Source organism: Glandiceps talaboti, chromosome 22 (genome assembly GCF_964340395.1).
Source record: "Glandiceps talaboti chromosome 22, keGlaTala1.1, whole genome shotgun sequence".
NCBI lineage: Eukaryota > Metazoa > Hemichordata > Enteropneusta > Spengelidae > Glandiceps > Glandiceps talaboti.
Genome location: NC_135570.1, coordinates 8,788,766 through 8,815,321, shown reverse-complemented (window position 1 = coordinate 8,815,321; position 26,556 = coordinate 8,788,766). Strand labels below are relative to the sequence as shown.

General features: G+C 35.8%; 2 protein-coding genes across 2 annotated transcripts; both read left to right on the top strand.

The window, feature by feature from the left end:
• The first annotated feature begins 2,067 nt into the window (after window positions 1-2,067).
• LOC144452003 (uncharacterized) lies at window positions 2,068-7,351 on the top strand. The gene is made up of 4 exons (XM_078142975.1): window positions 2,068-2,256; window positions 4,203-5,205; window positions 5,531-5,621; window positions 6,042-7,351. The coding sequence occupies exons 1-4, from the start codon at window positions 2,205-2,207 to the stop codon at window positions 6,048-6,050; spliced, it is 1,155 nt and encodes a 384-aa protein (XP_077999101.1). The 5' UTR covers window positions 2,068-2,204; the 3' UTR covers window positions 6,051-7,351.
• Window positions 7,352-10,236: 2,885 nt separating this feature from the next.
• On the top strand, window positions 10,237-20,329 carry LOC144452500 (C-Jun-amino-terminal kinase-interacting protein 1-like). The gene is made up of 10 exons (XM_078143600.1): window positions 10,237-10,243; window positions 12,026-12,189; window positions 13,453-13,561; window positions 13,916-14,191; window positions 15,355-15,618; window positions 16,716-16,825; window positions 17,738-17,851; window positions 19,094-19,221; window positions 19,967-20,071; window positions 20,207-20,329. Exons 1-10 carry the CDS (start codon window positions 10,237-10,239, stop codon window positions 20,277-20,279), a joined length of 1,350 nt encoding a protein of 449 aa, XP_077999726.1. The 3' UTR covers window positions 20,280-20,329.
• The last annotated feature ends 6,227 nt before the right edge of the window (window positions 20,330-26,556 follow it).

Sequence of the window (26,556 nt, the reverse complement as noted above, 5' to 3'; positions counted from 1 at the left end):
AAAGAATATACAATTTGCAAATATTGATAAATCGACGTGAACACCTGTACATGTGGTAACCCGATATGCTACTCAATTAGTATTATTGGTAATTAGTCGACGCGTCTTGTTGCTTGCATTTCGAACAGGAAAGTGGTGTCTTACGAGTGACTTCAATCGAAATTTCAAAATTCTCATGATTGATCAGAGGAAACAAGTTCAGAACATGTGGCCAGAATACTCAAATCGAAAGGTTGTGCGCCCTCAGACAGGCAACAATTCTTTCGTTTTTTGTTCACAGGTATTTCCGTTTAGGCCAAATAAAAAAATTGTGTGGTTCCGCGGATTACTCCCAATTTTAGAATAGGTGGGGTAGGTAGATTTTTTATTTTATTTTATTATTTTTTTCTGTGTGAGTGTCTAGTTCAGGTTTTCCATTGTTTTCCAAATGGTCTCTGTGTTGTTTATTTCTTCTTACCAGATGTACAGCCATTACAGATTGGAAGAACAGTTTTATTTTGTCTTTTTACGTTGGTGTCAGTTTTCACATCCACTATTTCTTGAGAGACTTTTACAATTTTGCGATTTTATAAATTTTTTCTCGAATACATAAAACAAGTTTAGGGTCGGCAGTGAAAAGCTACGTGGGGTCGGGTAACCGTAACCAAACAATTATTTTTTTTAGGCCTTAGTTGGAAAATGTCAGTGGTGGTAGGGGGGAGGGGTTTCGGCGGATTAAAAGCTGAACATGTTGACAACGAGGGATTTAAGCCTGGACAGTGTATTTTTTTCAGAAAGCTGTGTCAGTTTATACGGTACGGTAGAATATTTCTAGTCGCCAGTTGCTCGTATTTCTATTTGCTCCGTACATGTATCGATTGCGGCAATATAATGTCCTTATTACAGAAAATCTGTATTTTGTCCAGATATCCAAGAATCTTGATCCCCTTGAGCTCGTCGCCTATTCAAATCGGATGGTTGTGCGCCCTCAATTGGGCAACAGTTGTCGCTAATAAACTTTTGTTTTTTGTCAAAAATCCATAACTTTAATAAACATATTCTGAATTTTTATTGCACATTTTCTGGGTTTCAAAATGAACTTTTTCATTCACGGTACAATTACACACGTCTTGTCATATATGGTGCTATGTGTCAGATTACACTGCTGTTCATCTACAACAAAGTCAACTCAGAGGGCGTGCTCATGTTAAGTTTGTGACAACTATAATAATTTCCGAGTTACGATACCCATTAGACGACTATTATTAACGACATGAAATACAAAACGCCTTGCTCTATCAATGTGATGACTTCAATGGGGAACTGAGTGCTAATACTCGTCAAATATTAATAGCATATCGTGTATAGCAGTATTACGTCAACCTCTGACGTCAACTAGGGTATTGAGTTGACATTAGGCATTTTGCGTTACTATGGATATAAAAAACATGGCGAAGATAGTGCATTCACATGATGTACTTCATCCAAGACAAAAGTATCTTGCTTAAAGGAGGTTTCCTGGACATAACATATCCATGATATGCTAGTATTGATAATCTAATTTTGATAATCTAATTTTGAATTAGAAGCCCCTGAAATTGTTTGTGACCCATACTCACCCTAGAAAAAGTTTACATAGTTTATTTCCGAGGCGCAGTCTATATACATGTATGTGAAGTCATCCATTTTTCGTTTATTTCCGTTTTTATATGAGTTGATTGATGCTCTAAATTTCTACGAACATTGACTCATAGTTAATTCCCGGAATTGTTTTTCAAGTTTTCATTTAATTTTTTATTTCAAGTTTGTTTCAGAGTAGTTTCGTATTGATAATATTCTGCATCAGTTCGTCAGGTTTTACCACTCTGTGAAATTTAGTAATTAGTAGACAGATAAACATTCTTATGCATGATATGACGTCGGCACTACGCAAACATGCCGGGGATATGCAGTCCCGGCGTCGCGTCGCACTACATGATACTGCGCTGCATCATAATGGCTGCATCCACACTCGTGTACTATCACGCCCTGTCTCGAACAGAGCATGACGTCACATGACCTCATTAGCATAAGTTAACCATCTCATACGCTTACGCAGAAGTTTTGATCATTGAGGTCACGGCAGTAACTATCCAGTTCCGTGTTTGGTGATATTCCACGAGGCGGACGTGGCGATTTGTAGCAGAACCTGGTTCAGGACCACTGGTGTAACAACATATAACACAATGAAGGCAACTGTCTGTCTTATTTTCGTCCTTGTCACGTTTGTATCGGCAGGTGAGTTGGGAAGTATTGCCCGAGGGAATTACAATCAATGTACCGAACACCTTCCAAGCCCACATACCATTATACCATGCGAAATGACAATACAGTCACGAGACAACACGGCAGCGACAACTGCCAAGAACGTGGAGATGAACTGTAATACTTTGTAAACATTCAGAACTCATGTAATATACTAATATAACAAATCCAACATAAGTTCAGATCACGTGATTTGGTACACCTGTAAAACAATACAAAAACATTTTGAAAGTTATACATAAGTGCAGTTACCAAGTTTCGTTTAGTCACCAGTGCAGTGAACACGCCAAATTTTACTGTTTTATTGTGTCCACGATCCGTGTTATATATATTGTATGTAAATCACATTCATTGTTGGAAAATTTGACTTTTCATGTCAAGTTGTATTGTTAGGACATGATTGAAAATTAAGTTGGTAACATTGTAAATGAATGAGTCAGGAATAGTCTAACAGTGGTTTAATTACGTAAGAGACATTTGTTAATGTTTCTCTATACATAGCTACTTGTCGTGTTACTCTTTGTCATCAAGGTTACGTAAGTAAGTCGACGTATCTCCTCCCTGTTCCAACTATGGATGTGCATTCCATGTGCCAACTGTCTCTTAGTTCAGACAATGTTTCGCAATCATGGCGTCCCACGCAGCAGATCTACTGACCACTGACACGGAGCCAGGCTCGGTCCAAAGGTCGACTTATAAGTTATACATCCCTATGCTGACTTCGCGGCACAAATAACCCACCGTCTTGCGAAGATCCAATTTCTGTATGCATGTAGGAAGAGAAAAGCTCTGGTAATGTAGTATGTTGGAACTGTCAATGACATACACTTCAAGCTATGAAAATGTATACGTAATATAAGGAATAATGTGCGAGTTTAGAAGGCCAAGTTTTAAGAAAAAGCCCAATTGTTGAATGTTTTTATTTCTCATTTCCCTTAGCATAATTCAACTTGAACTGCATCGATTCATAAACAATGTTTGATGAGGGAGGTATGGGCGGAGATATCTAACTTAAAAAAGTGGAAGCTAATTAATGTTCAGTTTGATAGGTACCGTACATCACATGTTACTATACTAGTACTGCTAACAGGAAATAGGACGAGAACGAAAGGTCAAACCACGGTCAAACTCAGTTATTGTGACGTCACATACGAACCACTCGTCTTTCATAAATCACAATGCCTGAATTACAATAATACCAGTACTGCAACTCAACTAAACGTCAACAATACGGTTTAGTTATGTCTCCACTCCATTGTTCATGGTCTAATGGATAGGTAACTTTCTTTTAACAATGCTCACAGTCTTATTTGGAGTTACCTGTACTTTAGGGACAACACGTATTCAGATCACAAACAGTATATGAGTGTTCTCCACAGAACCAGAACCATCAGCTTATCAAGCAACACACTTGAAATGTTCAGTAGGAAGACAAAAAAAAAACACCTCCACCTTTGCATGTCAAAACACCGTATTCATATGCAATTATTATGTGATGCTTGGGTAGCTAATGGTCCTCGGGAGAACATTACCGGGGAACACTGAATAGATGTGTTGCCCTATTTCCCCTTTGCACATACATTGATATACTAGGGGTATATAGAAATCAGATAATGGAGACATATTTTACGACCCGGAATTTGTTACTGCATACGTGAAAGGTAAAGCAGTCTGACTAGACAAACGAGAGAAAGACAGACAGAATGAGATAGACATAGACACAGAGAGAGAGAGAGAGAGAGAGAGAGAGAGAGAGAGAGAGAGAGAGAGAGAGAGATGGAATGCATCCCGTGTCGTATACGTTGCGTAATGCCGACAGTCTTTCTAAATTCTTTTCTTGTGTTGATGATGTTTATACTGTTTATATCACTTATACTTTGCACCATAGTGACCAAGACATTTCCTGGTTTACCTTTCAGGTGATGGTGGTACCGGTACAGAACAACCGACACAGTCACCACCAACAACAGCAGGTAGTCAAACAAATGATGCTACTGACTCAACTACTAAGGTAGTTCAGTCCTCACCAAGACCACCCTCACCAACACCAACCCATGCGTCATCGAAAGCAAGCACATCATCCTCACACACAACAGGACAACCTTCTTCGACTGTCAAAACCACAAAGGTATCGACACCATTACAAAACACTGCAACAACTAAAACTACATCAGGTGTGACACCCAAAAAGAGTACAGAGGGCAGCACTGCGGAAGTCACCACCGAAAAGTCATCCACTGATGAGGCTACCGAAAGTGCCACAACGGTTACCGACAGTGTAACTACTGCCAAAAGAAGTACCACAGCTGAGCCAGCCACCACAGGTCCTGACAAACAAAGCACAGCAGCTAAGACAAGCACAACAGTTTCTTCCACTGCGGGCACTGTTCAAGAGAGCACATCTGAGACAACCACACAAAATAAAACTGAACAGACAACAGGCTCTGCATCGTCTACCAGCAGCAGCACTAAAGAAACGACTCCATCTAAACCAGTTTCACCAAAGGCATCGACAAGCCAGCAACCGACTGTGATAACTTCAAAATCAAGTACGAATGCAGCGACAACTATTATTACTAATAAATCAACCAATCAATCACCTATTAGCGACAAGGTGACATCAGAAGAACCCATCGCAACGACAATCAAGTCTGCGACTTCTCAATCTACTAAGTCAGCGAGCAGCGCCACCACCGATAACACCACTGCAACCATAATTGTGAAGTCTTCTCCACCGTCTCAGACGACAAACTCACAAGAACAGCCATCAACAAAAAACATTAGTAATACAACTCCAAATACGAAAGAACAAGAGGACGAGAATGGAGGGTTATCAGGCGGTACTCTTGCAGGGATCATTGTTGGCATAGTCATCTTGGCTGGCATTGTAGTTGCAGTATTTGTGATGTACAGAAGGCGAAAGTAAGTCATACTCGTAAAACAGCGACTCAGTTGACATAAATAGCCGTGGAGTTTCTAGATCTAAATTTGATAAAGACAGGTATAAAGGGAGGAAAATCGATTTTTTTTAAAGTCATATTATACCCTTACAACCATAGTGTCACAATCAGATTGTCTGGGATGTTACAAAATAGAATTTTAGGCCTATACCGTCTAGCGTCTTGGGTGCCATTGCATACTATATAGTTGATCATTATCACATCCATAGACCGTCCACCAACGTTGATGGCGGGTCTATTTTACATCGTAGTTATTTTATGCCAATGCCACCCTTTTCATTCTGCAGGAGGTTTGAAGACAGGTACGGTCGTCTTCGTGAGGAAGATTATGGATCTTGGTCGAAGTTCTCACTAAGAAACCCGGTCTACGATTCCCAGGTATGTATTCACTACTACCTATATGTAAACTGTCGATATAAAGGTCCCAACTACGACAGTTTACATTCAATTTTGTGAAGACCAAATTTTGACTTTCTCGCACGCCACAGGATATGTTCACGGGGTGTACGTCCTGTTTACAGTAAAGAGGGCAGTATGAGACTTTGGTTTAAAATGTTAGAAGTTTTACCAAAGTTCTGTTCTCAATCTGACTTTTACGGTTTAGTGTCACAAATGAAGGCAAACTGACAGGTGAATGAAATATAATAGTAACGCAATGTTGATTAAACCACATCGCCAGTCCGACCCTTTTATTTATTTATTTATTTATTTATTTATTTATTTATTTATTTATTATTTATTTGTGTATGTGTGTTTGTGCCTATTTATTTATTTATTTATTTATTTTTTGTCTTTCAGTGGGATTAAATCAAGCGTTAGTGATTGATTTTTCATCAGGTCCACAAGGCTGAATCATGTATCTTCGCTGCCAATATCAAACACGTACCGTGACCAGATGAACGGACAGTCGCCTGATAAAATTCAACTCATAGCCATACAACCTTCGTATTTACCTGATATCCACTCTATTTCGTAAAATTCCAAGCTAAAGCTTTTGATCTTTATAATCCCTCTACCAGATAATCTAGTCATCTTTCGCGAACTGTTCAATGATTACGAGGTGATAAGATAATCACAACGTTTACGTCATTGTCAAGTACACTGTACATTCCACATGCATTTTACGAAGTCACTAAACATGGACACAGTATTATTATATGATAGAAAAAACGCAAAGAAAAAGTATAAATGAACCATAAGGGGTAAAATGCATTAGAATATGAACAGAGAAAAAAAACCACCAGTAAAATCTCGGACCACTAACGGTGGTAGTCTGAGGTAAAATGGACGAGGAGTGGAGGTCGTGTGTGTATGTACATGTAAGCATAGACCCTCCGCCAGGTGGAGGGTCTATGATGATAGACCCTCCGCCAGGTGGGGGGTCTATGATGTAAGTAACTTTGAACTGTATTTTTAACGTTTCTCCTGCCATGCGTAGGGCTTATTCAGTGTTTGATCTCAGACCACTATTTAGGTTTGATGTACTTTTATTCTACGTTTTGCAATGCATTCTAACACTGGAGTTTGGGTTGAGATACATTCTGCCTCTGTTCTAGGATATTCTAGTAGTTTGAGCCTCTTTTTTTCAGAGTGGAGCTATTCAACTATTTAGCACTAATTTCTCAGCAACGTTGTCTTTCAAGTTCAACGACAGGTTAACTAATCTGAAGGAAATTTACATGATTGTGTCTTATTTAATCAGACCTGTAGTGACGTCATAATTACTACGTCACAGTAATTATGTTCTAACATCATTGCTTTTAGCAGGCTTCGATAATCAGGAAAAATTGTGCAATTATAAATAGAATGTATATTTACACGGAAGTTAATAACTACAGATATAAGTTGTCATTGTGTAGATTTAGTTGTATGCAAAGTAATGGCGAAACTAGAAATTTGAAGGAATCGTTGAAGTAAGTGGAGAAGGATGGGAGTGACAGTTTTCAGTATTGTTCGCTCACATGCATGGTCCTAATTTGATTTTGATATGTTATGTTTCACTGTTAAGGTCTGTTGAGGTTCATGTACATAATTATACGATGTATGTATTTACTTGTTATTAAGAAGTTACATGTACGTCAAAGTGTGTGTGTGTGTGTGTGTGTGTGTGTGTGTATGTATGTATGTATGTGTGTGTATGTATGTATGTATGTATGTATGTATGTATGTATGTATGTGTGTGTTTGTGTGCGTGCGTGCGTACGTGCGTGCGCGCGCGCACGTGTGTGTAATACATGTTGTATTCATGTATCATAATATTCTCTGAGTGTGTATGCATTTATGCATAGGTTACTGTACGGCTAGATTTTTCATTACGATATATCTTCGTGCAGTTAAAAAAACTAAAAAATTCAGCAGTGTAAAAGTTCGATGGAGTTTTTATATCCAAGTACCAGACTGAGTATAACTTGGTGGAAAATGGTAAATAGACACAGCATGAATAAATATAGTAACCAAGTGACTACGTATACCTTGTGTCTTCATTATTTCTTATCAAGTTGTATTACATGCATATTTCTTTTGCCATCATCTATTAGTTTTCATAATCAAACTCGTAATAGCATTCAATACCTTGTATTCAAGCGAAGCCAAATCACTGTCTGTGACGTAGACAGGCTTATTCCGACAAAGACGGCCTAAGAGATGTTATCGCCTGTTAAAAAAATAGCCAATTAATTAATTAATAGACTAATTAAGACGTTCCTTTGTCTTTCTTAAATGTTGGCATTGATAGTGTTCACATCTTACAATTTGAATTTCGTTGTCAAAAATATATGTAAGGTTATGCGACCACCATTAAAGAAACACGCCCTTCGGCCTCAGAAAATGTAACTGAAAAATAAGGTCAGTTTTGTTTGTAAAAAACCCCCATTTTTTATGAATAACATTCGACGTATACTCTCCAAGCCGTAAATCGATCTGATGATGATGGTGACGTTGGGGGCGCAAATCAAATCCCCGGTAACGAACATTCAGTCTCTAAATGTAGTCCATTGAATTTGATCAGGACTATCCTTTTCATAAATGCTGTTAGACGCAATATCTGGAAGAAATCATAGTACTTAGTATTTAGTTTATGTGTAGATTAATTACAATTTTCGTTGATGATTTTAACATTCCATCGTAATTTCGTTTACGAATGACGTTCTATAATTATGTACAGTGAAAGGAAAGGTTTTTAGACAAAATGGCGAACAACAGATATGCATCGGACATCAATTCATACCGGTAAGTTAAATTGACTAATATGAAATAATTTTGTCTAGCTTTTTTAGAAAAGGGAGTGCTTGATACGTTATTACTTTGTTATTGTTGATTTATACTGAATTGTGTGTGTTTGCCAGCTAAACGATAACGTGACTACTGCTCCATCTCGTCTTGTACTCTCTGATATTCGTCTGTGATAATATTCATCATCACTGTTATATATGAAGTGTTAGATTAATAACAATAGACTTAGCGATGCGGGCGATACCATTGTTATTGTGTAAATCGGTTATTCATGTAAGTTCGTACCCACCCAAGCTGATTCAACAAACAATAATACAACTCGCTCGTTATTAAAACGTGTGCCAGTGCACTAGTCAGAACGTATCTGAGGTAAAAAATGAAAATCTATCCAAATAATCTATCATGTATTTTTATTAGAATTTACTCGACAATGACAAAAGCGTACATTTTATTTCGAATCCAATTGTGTATGCTACCAAATGTGTACTAAAACAACCAACCCGGACATTTTAAATTGTTTACGTATCGTCATGAAAAATTACATTTTCATCATGAAAATTGTTATTATATATATATATATATATATATATATATATATATTTTATGTGATGTACCTTATACTAAAATCACATAAAATATGGTCTGCAAAGACCTTTAACGTCATGGGGGGGGGGGGGGGAGACATTCAGATATTTTACTCAAAAACTACCTGCCTACCTGTAGACTTGAGAACGGCTATCACTATATGTACACTATTCTGCTATCGTAACTGACATTTTGAATTTTTAAAAATATTTTCACTAAATTCAAAATGTCAATTTATGATATCGGAATAGTGTAGCGATAGCCGTTCTCAAGTCTACAGGTAGGCTGCCACCAAAACACCTTTTTGATACAAATTTGAAAATTGTCTGTACAGTGTACAGTTGTACAGTTTGTCAATCTTATTGAATGTAATAACAATGTTATGTGAACTCAGACCATTGTTACCCAAATTACTGCAAAATGTAAATATTGAGTTTTTTGTTGACTTTCACAACAATGGTTTGCTACTCACACATACCCTGTACATATGTTTGTAGGACACTACATATATACTATAACATGACACCGCTATACAGTCGATAGCAGTTGTTTATTTACAACTGCCGACATCAGACCATGGATGAATGGAACCTGTCACAAACAGGAAAGTAAACGAATAAATTGGATTAATAACACTTGACACAGCATGTTAGAAGTACAGAGACTTGTAATACATTCCATTATTTGATCAGAACAGTTATATGGCCACTTTTACATAGTAGTTGACATTCACAAACAAATTTTCCAGTTCGCCTGGCATTTCATGTACACATAAAAAGGCCATAAAGCTGTTCTTATCAAACCATGGTGTGTAAATGTTATACAAGTCTCTGTAATTCCAACATGCTGTGCCAATTGTTATAAATCCAATTCATTTTGTTTACTTTCCCTGTTTGTAAAAGGTTCAGTTCATCCTGTTGTGATGTCAGCATAATTGTGCATGATTGCCTACTGAAGATGCACATATTGATAGATAGTAACAGAACACAGACAAGAACAAAGAACTCACATTCATTTGTATTGTATCACTTCCAATAAAAAATCGAACAGGTTGACCCATGACATTAATTTAGATACTTTCCAAAGTGATGATCTCTTTGACGAAGAAGGCAATGAACTTGGAGAAGTTACATCCACAGATGATGATGATATAGGTTTCAATAATGACCACTTTAAGATGACACGTAAGTTGAATATATGATTTTAGAACTGTATAAATTATTAAACCTGCACTAGGTGTCACAATGGTATTATCAGTGTTTTTGGCTAAGGATTGGGAATCAATAAAAACAGAAAGAAAGGGGTAAAATTGGCAGTGTTCCCCCATAGAGTCTATGGTAATTTTGTTTGGAAACTCAGGCAAAATGACGTACCCCAGTACATTTTACCTACTTACCGCCCTTAGCAAAACACTGATTGTGTTTTCAGACAGACAACAAACAATACATTCATTGGAAATTGTAAAATTGTTAAAAATACCAATAATTAAACATTGTTCGTAGCAATTATAGAGGCTTATTTTATCATTTTATCTACAAGTAGTATAGTATTGTGATAGTACAATATGTCTACAACTGCCGACATCAGACCATGGACAAATGTAACCTGTTACAAACAAGGAAAGTAAACAAATGAATTTGATTAATAACACTTGGCACAGCATGTTGGAAGACTTGTGTTACATGCCATCATTTGATAAGAACAGTTTTATGGTCACTTTACATAATAGTTCATATTCACACAAAAAATTTACTTTTGCTGTTTGTAACAGGTTCCGTTCGTCCATGTCCTTGTGTCTCAGTGTGCTTAAGATCATGATTCACTGGGGTGTTTATTATTGGGGTGTGGACCCAATTTGACTGGATATATTGCACCATACGATGTGTACTGCTACACACGTACATATGTACATATGTTTACCCATAGGTGAATCAATAGTGACTGTGTATGATATCAGGATTATGTCATTACAATAACAAACCAATTTCAAAAAACATTCCAGTAGCTTTAATGCCCATGTTTCCATTCTCCATTTGAGATTTACAAACAGAGATGTTTACAACACAAGTATTGACACAACAATTACAAGCAATGTAATATTAATAGAACATGTATGTACATTCTCCTCAAAACAAGGAAATGGGGGATTCAAAGTCCCATTGAGTGACACCTGATTGCCCTCACAATGAAAGATATAGGCCATTGTGGACTCTCCCCTAATTCCCAGCATGTGTTACAAGCTATTAAAGGCGTGGTGACAGTGATGATTCTAGTCTAGAATGTCCTCTATATAAAGTAAAAATTGCATTTTAAACCACTTCTGATCACAGTGCAAACAGTGATGAAGTTGTTACTGATCAAGATGTTATTGATTTTGACATACTTTCTATTGTACATGAATTGTTTGACTCTGTGAGTATAGTAATACTTCATGATCAACATTTATTTTTGTTTGTACATGTAAATGTCTCTAAGTTTTATTTTTGTCAGTTTTTCATTTTGGGAATTTTGTCTTCGCTACAAATCTTGGCTTGAGTTACCAGCAGTCCCACAACCCAGCTTTTCAACATCGTGGTTATCCCTTCCTAATCTTCAGTCTCAACTGCTGACTCGGAGGACACTTCTTGTCAGTCCTTGTACAGATTTTGAAAGAAAAAATCAGACTCAGATTCATATTCATATTCAGATTCAGAATCAGATATTTTATTGCCATATGTATAGAAACATTGGAATATAACTATTCATGAGCACTCCTAAAAACAGGGTAAAAAAAAAAGAAAGAGGATAAAAGAACGGATAAAAAAAACAAGATAAAATTGAAAATCAAGACTCATTTAAAAATAGAATTGCAGAAGGGTAAATGCTTTTCCTAAAATATTCAGAGGATGTCTTTATACTAAGATATGCTGACCAGAGCATAAAAGATTGTCAGAAAAATAATTTTCCTTTTGTATTTTTTTCCTCAGCTGAACATAAAAGGTGTAAACCTAAACAGCCATCAGATTCTACACATTTACATGCAGAAATGATTAAACTAGATATTATGGATAGTGAAAGTGAACCAAGTGACAGAGGTCCTAAACAGATGTTGAATATTTTTAAAGAGGAATCGGAAGTAACAGGAGAAACTGTAAGTACAATAACTCCTATGCCACACAGAACCTCGGGCCTGGAAATTTGTTACTTATGAGCAGCGAAATTCTGATTTTCATTCACCACTTTCTTTCTTTCTTTTTTTCTTTCTTTTTTTCTTTTTTTTTCTTGATCTCTGCATGACCCATGATGTTTGCATAGCCTGTGAATATCTTTGTATCATTGCTTGGACAGTCTCTCGAGACAGTCTCTTTGTAAAAAAAAAGCATAAGGTGGGGAAGGGATGGGGGAATAGTGTGTGAGAAGGGGATGGTGTGGGGATATAGTGTATGGGGAGGGGAACGGGTGTGGGAATAGCAGTGTGTGAGTTACATGATTTTCGTGTGATACAGGAGGTTAAATTACATCCGAGTACTTCTGGAGGTTCGCACAAAAACATCTTCATTTGGATTGAGTATCTTCAGTATCTTAGCTCACCTCACCTTGATATTATGGCAATTAAGAACAATATGGATGGCACAATATCTTTAAATATTTGTATCTGCAATGTCATAAAAAACCACTATCATGTCATGTGCAAGCGTATAATTGTTAGGTTAATATGTATTGTACATATGGGTGTATACATATATTCATACACAAATTGCTGGCAGACACACACATAGACATATGCACACACACACACAACACACACACACACTGCTGGCATCTTGAAAATAGTGTGTTAGTCACAATTCACTCACAATGAAACATTACTGAAAACATTTCTCTTGGGATTGAAAGTAAGGAACGTTTTGAACCCATTCAACAAATCAATAGTATTTGTCTGTCTGTCTGTCTGTCTGTCTGTATCTGTCTGTCTGTCTGTCTGTCTGTCTGTGTCTGTCTGTCTGTCCGTGTGTCTGTCTATCTCTATCTATCTATCTATCTATCTATCTATCTATCTATCTATCTATCTATCTATCTATCTATCTATCCATCCATCCATCCATCCATCAATATAGATAGATTGGTATTTGAAATTCTGGTCATTGATATTTTTATGAGGGGTGGGGGCAGGGGGTTGATATTACACTTGAGGCTAAGTAGTAATATATTAAATCATTGGGAGAAATCAATGATACCAAAAATCTTGTCTTATGAAGATAGTAACAAAGGTTATAATTACCCTAGTACTTAACATATCAGTAGGTAGAAGGAGGAAGTTAATCTAAAATGGCATCAATTACAGGTCAATTATTATTATTATTTTTTCTCCCAAATTATGACTTTTTATTTTTTGCTGAAATTGATCTTACAGAAATTTTTCATAGAAGGTACTGATGACACAGAAGTAGTGACAACAACACCCAGACAGAAGAAAAGGAATGGAAGACAATTACCTAAAATCCCTGTACCAGCCACTACAGGTACACAATATTTACTATAATATCAATTTTATGGAGTTTGTCGTCTTTTTTATGCATTTGGTGTATTATTTACATATAAGATAGATCATAATGTTTATGATTGATTATATACAATCACATATTGCAGGGTTATTTTTGTATAGTTGTAAAAAAAAATCATGAAATTCTGCTGGTATGCTTATAATATGAATATTAATGGCAGACTAACGTTCCTGACAGTTTAGACAGAACCTTACTTCTAGGAGATTGAAATTAATATGTCTTATATATTGTTTTCATAAAAAATCATCTTGAAATTTGTAGTTTTATCACAATCATTTCATTTTTACATTTTTTTCTTATTTTGTGAATCAGATAGCTTACAGGCTGAGATTGAACAAGCAGAAAAGAAGGAAGCAGAAGTAGAAACAGATAAACAAGCAGAATATGGTCATTCTCCAATTCCACCTGAAGTTACTGTCATACCAACAGACAGTCCAGGCTTTCAATTTGATTCTACAAGTCGAGAAAACAAACCCATGTTGTCAGCAGGAAATTTACTGTTATTAGAAGACTCAAGTCCTACTGTCAAAAATCCAAGTAAATCCAAACTGAGCAATCTTTTTAACAAAAATGAAGGCCAAGTTGATGGTAATTTATTTGATTTGCTTGACATAGCATAGAACAACCACGGTGGTAGTGGTGGTGGTGGTGGTGGTGGTGGTGGTGGTGGTGGTGGTGGTGGTAGTGGGGGTGGTGGTGGTGATGGTGGTGGTAGCATTATGATTATAGTCAATGCTAAAATAAAACACTTCATTTCAGAAAAAATTAAAATCTTGATATTAAAACTTTAAAATACAATTCACTATTAGGTTGTTTTACTCTTAGAATACCACTGTCATTAGCTGAGAATTTTTTTGCTATTTTTTGTTGACTTTGCCAGCAGAAAAACACACCTGCATCGTTTAACAGAAATGGTTCAATTAATCCCTCAGGCTAAATTACTTGTCTAGTAGTATTAGTCATTGATGGTACTGTGTACATGAGTTGACATCCTTGTGTACATGTACTGCTAATAGACTAAGTATGAGAAAGCAGTGCAGTCTATTCACCAAATTTGTGAAGTTGTGGATTGCTGATAAGGTTTGATTATTAGTCAATGCTGCAGCAAGTATATAACATTCAATAGATAATGAGAACAATAACTATGACAAAATTGTTACAGTATTCCTGTAACATGTTGTGTTTAAGTTTAAGTTTAATGAAGATGGCATATATTTATTAATTGATCTTAAAGTGGCACAAGCAGAATTTATACATATTTAGACATAGATTTTACATATTTAAAGCTAGGGTACTTGCATTATTGTACTGACTAGAGTATACCACTTGCAATTGACTGAACTCAACCCTGGTATTACGATATGACCTATAAACGATCCATTGACGTAAGTTATCATAGGTATAAACAAATGTTCAGGAATCCCTACTATATAATCAACTGTTCTAACAATGCCATAGCAATTATAATGTGATAGAAGGCATGCATTGACATTAGCATTATACTGAAATGGGGTTTTATTTTAAGTATTTTAACTTGAGTAAAAAGCTTAAGTGCCACTTTAACTATCCCAAGAGGTTATCCAAAACCAAGACAGTGTCATGATTCAGGAAATAGTAAGACCATGAAAGCCAATCTGAACAAATACTATAGCGGCCCATTCTTGATCTATATACATACATTGTACATGCTACGTCATACTCTATCACAAATTTATAAATTTTCCTCTTGGTTTTCAATTCTTGGATAACAGGTTCTCCGAGCAAAAAGAAAAGTGGCTTTACTCCAGCAACTCTTTGTATCAACGGAGTAATCAGACAACAGACACATTTAACCATGTTTCGATTTCTGACAAGACATGATGATGAAATAGAACTGGATATAGGGGATCCTGTATATGTGGAAGCAATGTGTGCAGATTTATGGTATGAAGGTGTCAATTTACGCAGTGGTGCTGAGGGCTGTTTTCCAAGTGTCTATGTGAGGGAAGTGTCAGAAGAGACAGAAACAGAACCAGGTGTGATATTTCAGTACAGATATGATTAATGGAGTAATTTGCTACATGTAACAGTAAAATCACCCCATCTTGAATACGCAAGGCATTATGACTACAATATCCATCTCGATCACTGTCAAAAGCCTTGAAGGAAAGTCATTGAAACTCATATAAGTTAGATCGCCCTCAACCGGATACAGCCTGTCATTAGCCAGCAGCAAGTTCACCAATCACAGATATCCTAATATACTATCGATGATGACTCTTTTTCCAACATGGCTGCCTCCGTCTCAGACACTGCACAAAATTGTGGTGTTTCCAGTTCCAAATACATGACGGTCACACTAGGTATTGTAGCAAATCCGGAATTGCAATTCCGCTGTGTGACCGTCATGTACACGGAACCAGAAACGCCACCCTTTCATGAAGTGAGAATTTAACTTCAAAGTTATTGAAAAGTGCTTTGACATAAAGGGTGTACATTTTCATCACCAAAGCATTCAATGGAAAAAATGTGTGTGTGATCCAAGCCCTACAGATACAGTGGAAAGTCAGTTTGCTACCTCTCTACAGTCAAGGCACCCATTGGGCTTTGAATTTGTGTCAATGGCAGCCAGTCAGAATAATTGTTTGAGACATTGATAATTCAAGATGTATTCACCCAATGCACATCATATCTCACATGATATATCATTTACCAGGGCATTTTGAGGGCATGTTGCAAGTAGATCACATTGCTGCACTTACTAATGATCGTTGTACTTGGAGACAACTTGTCATCACCTAGTGCTCCACAGCCAAAGAATAATAATGATGAAATTTCACCCTTAGATATTCATCTTGTGTACTTTTATAACCCCTTAGTTTCAATGAATTTTCCTTCATTTCCAAGTGCTTTAGAGAAATAAAGTAAAATTTAAAGTGAATAAGATATTTCCACACAACATTGTCATTGATATCAAACATAAAGTATACAAATATCAAACATAAAGTATACAATCTCTGTTGTCATAGTACTGACAAGGAAATTTAGTATTTCAACATTCACGCTGAATGTCATTCTTGCAAATCATTAACTTCTTATAATTTCAAATTCAAATTATCTTTTATCATTTCAGGATTGAATGGTAGGCCACGACACCTTGATAAGTTTCTCCTCAAGTTTCTTGGTTCTTCAGAAGTAATTGCTCATAAAGGCAATGATGTATTGTGCAAAGCTATGCAAAAGGTAACTTTAGATCGATGGTGATGAAACCATTTTTACTCTAATCTGCATATTATTAATTTGGTTGATTAATATTCTATTTAATTTTATTGAATGATGTTGCTAAAGTTTCCCTCATGATAATACTGTTTTCCTATAATAGTCTTGTAATGTGAGTGTGCACAACTTGTCACTGACGGTATCATGTTGTGGTGTACTTGCCATATATTTGTGATTATGCACTGACCCTATAAGGGCAAGTATTCAGTGTGTCACAGTGATAAATAACCCATCTCAGCCATAAATACATCAAGAATTCCCTTTCATTGACAAGGCATGAAGTCTGTAGGCGATATGCTTTACAAATACTTCTGGAAAATGAGAATTGTTTTCATTCTGTGAAACTTAGTGAAAACACTTTGACACACAATGAAATTTAAATTAACGTGAAATGCATTTAAATCCGATATAAATTGTTTCATAATTTTTTTATATCACTATGTTCAAGAAAACTCTAACCTATTCTCAGTTAACTCAAAAAAAAAATCCAGGTCACTGTATGAATTTTCTCCAGGGTCACTGTACAACTTTTCAAAGTATGGTTAAATTGTCAATATTAATCTATTTTAGAATTCAATATGGCTGCCGGATGTTGTTACGTATGGGAAAATAAAATGTGGCCAATGATTGTAAACAAAACAGTGGACCCCAAATGTCTTTATTTTTTAAAAGGGAGCAGAAGCAAACTTTGTGGCAAAGTTTGGAGAGGTTTTAAGGACTATGATTTTCAGTGAAGTTTGTCCCTGAGACACATATTTAAGTGTCTGAATCATGGTGTATACTATAAGTCCGAGTGTGTTGTGCTCTTATTCAACAACCTGGTTACATGTCATATAAGTTACAATACTATATTAATTTTGTAATCTTGGTTTACAGATTGTTACAGCTAGGAGGATGACCATAACAAGCAGCCCACCCACATTGTGTTTACTTGAAATCAGTGTGAGGGGTATTAGGATGACAGATCAGTCTAAACCAAAACTATCACAGGTGATTATAACATGAAACACAGAATTCATAGAGAAAAAACCCGAGGAGACTGACATTGTGGATGAGGATGTAGAGGATGTTGTAGCTACTTTAAAAAATGGAATATACAGTATTTTAATCAATTACCTGCTGGTGCACCTTGTATATCAACAGTTTGAAATACATGAATTTTGATATTGGTGAATTTACTCCAGGAAGGTGTCCCTTTAGAGCACTACATAATGTACCTTCTTGCATGCATTGTAAAGATGAATATCCAAGCATGTACCTATCCCAACTCTCTGCTTTACATCTCTGTTCTTCTTTCTGTCTATAATCTTTTAATTGCCAGTCTGATGGTGGAGAGGAGGAGGGGTCTGGTTCTGACACTGAAGTAAGTCTTTCTCTGCGTAACATTAACATTGTGTATTAAAATCAAACTTGGAATGTTAAATTACCCCTCAGTGTTAAGATTGTTTTACCCTTCCTGTAGTGATTGTCTTGCTACATAAAGGGGAGTATCACTTCAGGAAATACAGACACTGATATATACTTTTATTCTGGCATTTCATGATCATATATACTTATTGGTGTGAAAAATCTTGAAACTTGTTCCTCATTGTTCAGTGGAAAGTCCTTGTGAAGGATACATCATAGTCATGGGAGTCGGCAGACATGCATATGTAATAACTGAATAAAAATATTCACGACTCCAGAAACCTCCAAATAAAACAGTCATGAAAATTAATGTTCTAGTCTTGCATATGCATCTCTAGTGACTCACATTAGACAATGCTTATCCATGACATGTGTGATGTGAAATCATGCAATAACTCCAGAATCTAGACTGTAAGATACATTGTGACGTTCCGCCCTCACTGGTCTCCTCTTACAGAAGTGGTTGGCCAATGTGTGAGGGTGCCCCATAACGGCATACCTACAGACTATCCAGAATCCAAAGTTTATCAATATACCTTTATTTCCTTGAGTGGTGTTCCCCTTTAACATAACACCTCATAGTAGATAGACTATAATGACATCATCAGTCTGGACTTATCAGCCAGTCTGGGGAAAGGGAGATTAGACCGTGCCCACAATGGTTGATCTGTCAGTCTACATACTGTACATGTAGTACCGTATTCTAAACAACTATGTTTAATTTGACATTTCAAATTTGTTTAAAGACTATATTTCTGCAAAACAAGTTGCATTGTGTTGCCAGTGAATTCACAAACTTTTTTCCAATTATTATTTTTCTTGTAGAAAAAGGAGAGTGTCAGGAAGAAGATGGGAAAAATCCTAGGTAACAAAGGGGACAGAAAATCAACACACAATCATTTCTTTACTTTAAAGAATGTTTCATTCTGTGGATATCATCCTAAAAATGACAGGTTGGTCTCAATTCTATTGTCATTTATGATAATACTTTGTAGTGGTGGGGGGGGGGGATAGGATTCTGCTAACGTTGTATTGTATTGTATTGTATTGTATTGTATTGTATTGTATTGTATTGTATTGTAAAAATTCAAAGATCCAGAAATCATTTGAAAAATTTAGAGACCAGATATGTTCTAAATTCAAACATTTTCAGAGGTCAAGAAATGTTGAAGCCAGAGCAAGAGAGAGACAGTGTTTAAGTTGAGCTTTAGATATTTTCAAATCTCATGTTTTTGGTTTAAAACCTTTACAAGTTTACACGATCTCTATTTTTCATCTTATGGAAAATTTACTAATTACGGACCCACAAGGGCACCCTCTCCGATCGTTGTTTCTTTTGCCACATGACTACTTAGTTAGCTGTTAGTTGGCACCTTTTTGTACTGTTTGTTTTGTGCCTGTTGTGTTACCCTTTTTTCACAACATAATGACAAACCAAAGAGTAACGGTCAATTCAACTTTTTATGCTTTTCCTGGAACTTGAAAAATGGATGCCCTTGTGATGACTCCAAGAATAACAAGTGATGTAACAAGCTACATGCATGTTTTCACTGTATGACTAAAAGCCAACAGGCAACCCATCCACTCAATGTAAACACCGTCACTCTCTTGCTCTGGCTTCAACATTTCTTGACCTCTGAAAATATGTGAATTTGGAACATTTTGAATCATAACTAAGTTCTAGAATTCCTCTTCCAGATATTTTGGTTTCATCACAAAACATCCTTCAGAAAGAAGATTTGCTTGCCATGTGTTCATAGCTGACGAAGGACAATCATCCAAACCAGTTGCTGAAGCCTTTGGGTAAGAATGATTTGAAATGCTTGAAACTGATAGATCTTGAGAGAGTTTGAGTTATATATGAAGTGACTATGGTGGTATAACAAAGGCTCAGATTGGTTCACTTATTAATACTTTTATTTACATTTTATATTTCAGGAGAGCTTTTCGATCTTTTTATGATGAATTCCTGGAATACACACATCCCACTGAAGACATTTACATGGAGTAGGAAGTACTATTATAGTATTTGCAATGAGGGGAAAAGTGCAATATCCTACAACCTTCCACTGCTATTTATTATAAAATAGAAGTTTCCATTTATTTTTCAATATATGGAGTAACTAGTGTGCAATACAAATACATGGACAGTCGGCTTTTACAGTGAAATTCAAAATACTATACAGCTTCTCTGTTTGAGATACAACCATACAGAAGATAATAGGAAACTATACATGCTACAGCAAGATTGAAACATTTTGTGTAAATGAAATGAGCTGATGTGCCACCATGCAGACATCAAATGCAGATGTCAAAACATTGGCACCCGTGTGTTTGTGTGTTGTTGCAGTACATTCATTTAAATGGTTAACATGTGTTGCATTTAGATGTAGCTGTAAATTGACATCTTGCAACTGTATTAATGTGTAGCATGTCCAGTTTCTTATTAAGATCTGGGTGATTGTTTTCAAAACAGAGAAGCTGAACATTATTTTGAAATCCACTGTAAACGGAGAAGTCGGGGTATAGTCTCAAATTTCCTTTTTGATGGTAGAGCATTACTCATCGGATATTCCTTGCAAATCATGGCTAAACTTATTTTATCTCACCATGATGCTTGCATTCATTCGTGAAAAAAATATGAGAGTGTAACTTATTTATATAATGTCTTGTATTGTTAGTATATGCTGCTTATTTTATCATAATGTTGAAAGCAACAAAGTCTATTTATAACACTGCCATTTTAGGATATTTCTTTCAAACCAGTATAAGGAATTGATATATAACATACAGTTTAAACCATTCTAATCTTGTTCAGTAAAATACCACTGCCTTCAGGGGACAATGTAACTGTCATGTAAGTTGAAAAGAAAAGAAAAGAAAATATTGAAAGGCTGCCCCCCCCCCCCCCCCCCCAAAAAAATATATTTATCTAATTTTGGTTCAGTTCAGTTCAATATATAAACCACAGATGCAAACAAAAAAATGCAGTTGATTTTGTTTTAATTTGATACAGTATAAGCTATTAGAAACATATAATAATTAACTTTTTAATTTTATTGTAATTTAGTCCAAACCACTTAAAGAAGTTTATAAGTGTATATTAATTTTTCCAAGGAATGCTCAGCCTTTACACCTACAATGACAAATATTAAACTTTTGTTTTTGTAAAATTTCATGTAACTGTTGCAAAGAATACTGTGGCTCTTTGGAGGCGAGATAATCAACAATGAAGCAATGGTGTTTTTTGGTAAAGTTTAAAATTATACTAGTAACAGGAAATAATGGGAAAATTTAGTGTCTTTTTCTGATTCAATCACAACGTTTGGGGACTTGGTAATTCAAGGGGGGGGGGGGGGTCTGATGGAATTTGATTACATACCACCTTTACAAACTTGTGCAATATAGAGCTTCATACAAACAGCAAAATCATAATCATATATATATACATTGGGGTAATATATTCCTTAGAATGTGTGTTTAGCGTCAAGTAGCATCAGTCATATGTGTTTATATGACAGTAAGGTTTGTCATGACAGGGCGCCCTCACACATGTTCATTGCATAAGTGCTCATTGCTTCAAATATTTAGAATGTTCCGCTCACTCTAATATATTACAACAGTGTTTTGGGAAACCTGATTGAGAGGGGCGGGATGGGAGGGGGTATTCTAATTAACTTAATTCAATGCCTCAGTGGGGGGAATGGCAGTAAAATACTAGGGACCTATACTTCATCTATACTTATCTCCCTTTGATTGATAGAGGGGTGCATGAATATTTTGGATTTACAACCCATTAAAAACACTAGTGCATATGCTTTATATTGAGACAAGGAAAGATTTCACACAAAAGACAAAATAAGGTAAAAACAACAATCTGATACAAAAACAAGAATGGGTGCCTCTAATGTAAGTTTACATGGTGCTTTTATCAGTTTGTTTATATCTTTGGAAGTTATAATGTAAACAGTAATAGTCATACTTGATCATTATAATGTGTAGCATTCTAACAGTAAACAGAGTTTTGGGATCCTAGCTCCTGTGGTGTTTATACTTTGATAAGTTAGCGACACATTGTACAATGTACATGTCTTTGCATGAACCTTGCCTCATTCCTGCTTACCACAAAACAAGCTAACAAACCAGTGTGTTTCACAGGTTGTATAACTCATTCCTATTGTAACATAGCAGGTTTGCAGTGCTGTTCTATTTGTATTGAGTATTCTCTTTGCATGCCATTTTTGTCTAGCCTGTCTGTGTTTAATACAGATCTGTAACTTCACTTCACTCTCCAGTCTCCACTATAAGCTTGTCCTAGTATCAGTGTCAATTCATTCTTGCACTTTACAATTATGCACTCAAACTGAAGCTGATTAGTCACAAAAGGGAGTGATAACGCTATATCAGATAGTCTAGTCCTTATATGGTATTGTTACGATTTACACCTCCACTCACAGCATAGTCAAATTCATTACTCTAGAAGTCCAGAGATGCTTGAGATGCAATTTAAAATTCATCCACAGCCACCCACACAGTCATTAACATCATGTCTTTGTTAATCAATCACAAAATTCTAACCAATAACACAGTCTCTCATAAAGTTAGTGTTTCTTGGGAAGTTATGTAATGTCCAAATATGGTATATTAGTCAGCTCAGGATGCTACTTACACGCTGTTTACTTCACTATAATAGTTGGGGTTCACTGATTGGACAAACAACTTTGTGTGCTGATTGATGACTTAGACCAGACAACTTTTGGTTCATGATTTCTCGTTGAGCTAGACAGGGTGAAGCGATGATTCGATATCACACACACAGCTTTGAACTAGGATGTGGCAAAATGAACAAATTAGTACTAACTTTGGGCAACTTCAACCGACAATTAAATAATGTAGTGCAAAGTGGAGTCACATCCAGATCCACAATGAGAACATGACATAGTTACCCATTTCCAGATTTATGTGAGTTAGCAGTTGATCATATCAGGCAAAGTCTGGATCACATAATTATTTGCATAACCTTGATATCATTTTAGTTATTTATGAATTATTAATTTGTATATTTCAGTCTTGAATTTGTTGGAGCTACAATAAGATGACATTTCACAATATTCCAACAAATCATACATGTACTATTTTGACACTCAAGGTCTCAGTTTACTAAAGTAGACACAAACTAAAGCTATTGTTGTTGTTCTATGTGGTAGATTACATAAGTGGGTGATAGCAGTTCCTCTGTTGTGTGAATATAATCACCCTGTGGTCAAGATAGTGTAAACATGGAAGTCCTCAAAATATACACTGCAAGATAGATCACAGAAGTCATCAGAAATGCCACCCTACTGTGAGTGTTAATAAACCCAACATCCATTCAATTGCTGATCATCATGTTACAACAATAGTTTGTGTCTATCTTAGTAAACCGAAACATTGATTTCCAAAGTACATGTACTTGGTTAAAGATACTGGGTTTTGAGTTTTCTGCGAGGTGCTGCTTTTAAGAACCTATTTACTGAGATATTTAATATATTATTCATTTTTTACACCAGTAAATATAAAGTTATGTACTTAAAAGTATAATTTCCATTTTTTTTACAATTTATAAAGTTTTTAATTTATTATTGTCAATACATTGCTATTCATCATTTTCCACCATTTTCACAGAATTTTGTTTCCAGTTTATTACAGATTTTGAATCATGCTTTACACTCATACCTTTAGTTACTGTAAAAGAAGACATTTATCTATGTAATTTTACTTAAAGGCTGAGCTAAATCAAATATTTATTCCATACAATGGACTGTTGACGTATATTTATGGGTGCGGATCACCTTTTGTGGTTATTTTTTCATGATATGATGTAATAACATTTCCTGTTTGTTGTGCATATCATGTCTCACACAAATATGGAGTCAGTCAGATTGGTGCAAATCTGATCGTCATAGTAACCTTGATTTCTTTCTCTCACTTGCTACTTTAAGCTTTTTAAATCCATGGTGATTGTATTACATGCAAGTGTTCTGAGCTATACCAGATACACCTCTAGCCTGTTTATGGCACCGTAGAGATACAGCGTAAGCCCTTGTAATCTCTGCTTGCTGTGACGTTTTCAAACAGTTAATGCAACACCCCCAAAAGCCGATATCAAGAACTGATGTTAAATTTACATAATCATATGCAAAGAACATGTAAATTATCACATGTCCACTACATGTGCATGGTGTTGCTTTTCCTACACTTAGCAATGCATGTACATTTGCATAATTTACTCATGATTAATAATGGTTTGATGAGTTGTCATGGTTGAAGGGACTACCCAGTGTCATCAACCAGGCTATGGGGTGAAAAATGTTCAAATCATTATCAGTTTTGACAATGTAATCAAGACAAGCTGAGAAGACGAGGGCTAGGAGGTACAACAACTAGCTAATGATGTATCTTGACAGCACTGTACACAGGCCAATACAACTCTTATCACTCAGTAAAACATTTGCATGATTTGTCACAATTGTTCATGTCATTCATACCAAGTGTTTAACATGTTAAAGTATAATGTTTTCATTGAATATAAAACGCAATTTGATGGGAAAAATGACTGAACCTTATGTAGTCATGTGCACGGCATTCTAGGGGGTTCAATCTGTAATCTGCGTCAGGGTAGGTGATTGAGACAGAGTAGGGTGAAGTGACATGACTTGCCAAGCCAAAAACACTTAACCTTGTTATTATTAGTTATTGCTATGGTAAGCAGCACTCCTTGCTGTCATTTCACTCAGTAAATCAACTTTTATGGATGAACAGCATTCATTACAATTTTACAGCAAAAGGCTAACAATGGGACAATTATGTGCAATGTTTTTTGTATTTTATGACACTTTCTTCCAGTGTTTCTTTACATATATAGTTTTTAATATATATCACATTTTATTTATATGGTGCTCATGGTTATGTGGCTTCCTGTGAAATTAAAGTAAATTTTATGTTGAAACCTCACTTGCGTGATTGAAGTTAAGTCTTTTGTGTTTTCTTCATGTGTACAGCTCAGATCTACTAAGTATTTTCTACTTCAACTTCTGTACTATGTAAATATCCAGCTAGGATTATCAACACATGTGTAACGTTGGTTGCGTCCTTTAGATCTTGCTGGTATTCAGGTGAGCAAGATATATGAGATAGTTGCTGCTAAGGTGGCATTCATAATACTTTACCAGGTGAAAGTTCTGTGATATTGGAATTCCTTATACATGTTTCATTTTGCCCATATAAAGATTCAACTCTTACTGGAAACCACCAGGAATGTCAATTGCCACACTGTTGGAATGTCTAGTTCCAATGTTCCACTTCCGGAATACAACATAGTTAACCATCACCAGTAATTTCAAATTTGTCCCATGTTTTTGTTGATGGGGGTAATCACTAGATTGAAAGATTGGTTGTTACAGCCTAATATTCGTAACATTGACTTGGATCAACCCTACCCAAACTACTTCTAATGTTCCATCTTTTGAATTGGTCTCATTTCAAAAGGTTGACTGTTACAAGAAATTTAGGAAATTATTTTCAATATTAACACTAAATAAATGTGGCACAGTTGAATTTATCAAACAAAACTAGTACAATTTTAATGTAGATACATATCTTTTATGAGATTCAAAGTTATCTTCTGGCATTAGCACACTTGGCATTAGACTGTAAAATATGTGTGTAAGGGGGAGGGAGGCATCCGTATCATTGCTGGAAAAATATGAGAAGTGCAACCCCTGATGCCTGATCCTGTACATTATCAACCTGTCAGACCACATACAATACTAAGTCTATTTAATCATTAAACCTCATATTTGGCCTGAGTACCACTTTTGAGTTCAACCAACTGTTAATTATAGTCAAGTAGGCTTTAAGAATACTAACCATCCAGTGTTTGTGTCCATTTCACGTTCAGCTATGGATAATAACGGATTCCCATTGACATCTTACAAAGTCATTCATCTGATGAAAGGGGTACAATTCCCTTAACAAGTTTGGTAATACCACACATAAAATTCCAAATACTGTTTCAATGGCCAACAAATATTTCATTTCAGATGAATGATTTTGGATGTCAATAAAATTCCATTCTTGTCCATGCAGAAACTTTAAAAACTTCTTTTGTGTTGTGTTTGTGTAGACTGTAAAATGCATTATTGGGAGTGTCCTCTCCATCTATCCCCTTTGTGGAAAAGGATGAGAAGGGCCCTCACAACGGCTGATTTTTAGTCTATTATGTATAGTGTAGTCACAAAATACATACG

Excerpts from the sequence above, each read along its gene's own strand:
- LOC144452500 (XM_078143600.1), top strand. Across the intron at positions 12,190-13,452 it reads CGGAAGTAACAGGAGAAACT|AAATTTTTCATAGAAGGTAC; the intron begins GTAAGTACAATA and ends TTGATCTTACAG. Across the intron at positions 16,826-17,737 it reads TGTGCAAAGCTATGCAAAAG|ATTGTTACAGCTAGGAGGAT; the intron begins GTAACTTTAGAT and ends CTTGGTTTACAG.
- LOC144452003 (XM_078142975.1), top strand. The coding sequence starts at position 2,205 with ATGAAGGCAACTGTCTGTCTTATTTTCGTCCTTGTCACGTTTGTATCG. Across the intron at positions 2,257-4,202 it reads TGTCACGTTTGTATCGGCAG|GTGATGGTGGTACCGGTACA; the intron begins GTGAGTTGGGAA and ends TTTACCTTTCAG. Across the intron at positions 5,206-5,530 it reads GTGATGTACAGAAGGCGAAA|GAGGTTTGAAGACAGGTACG; the intron begins GTAAGTCATACT and ends TTCATTCTGCAG.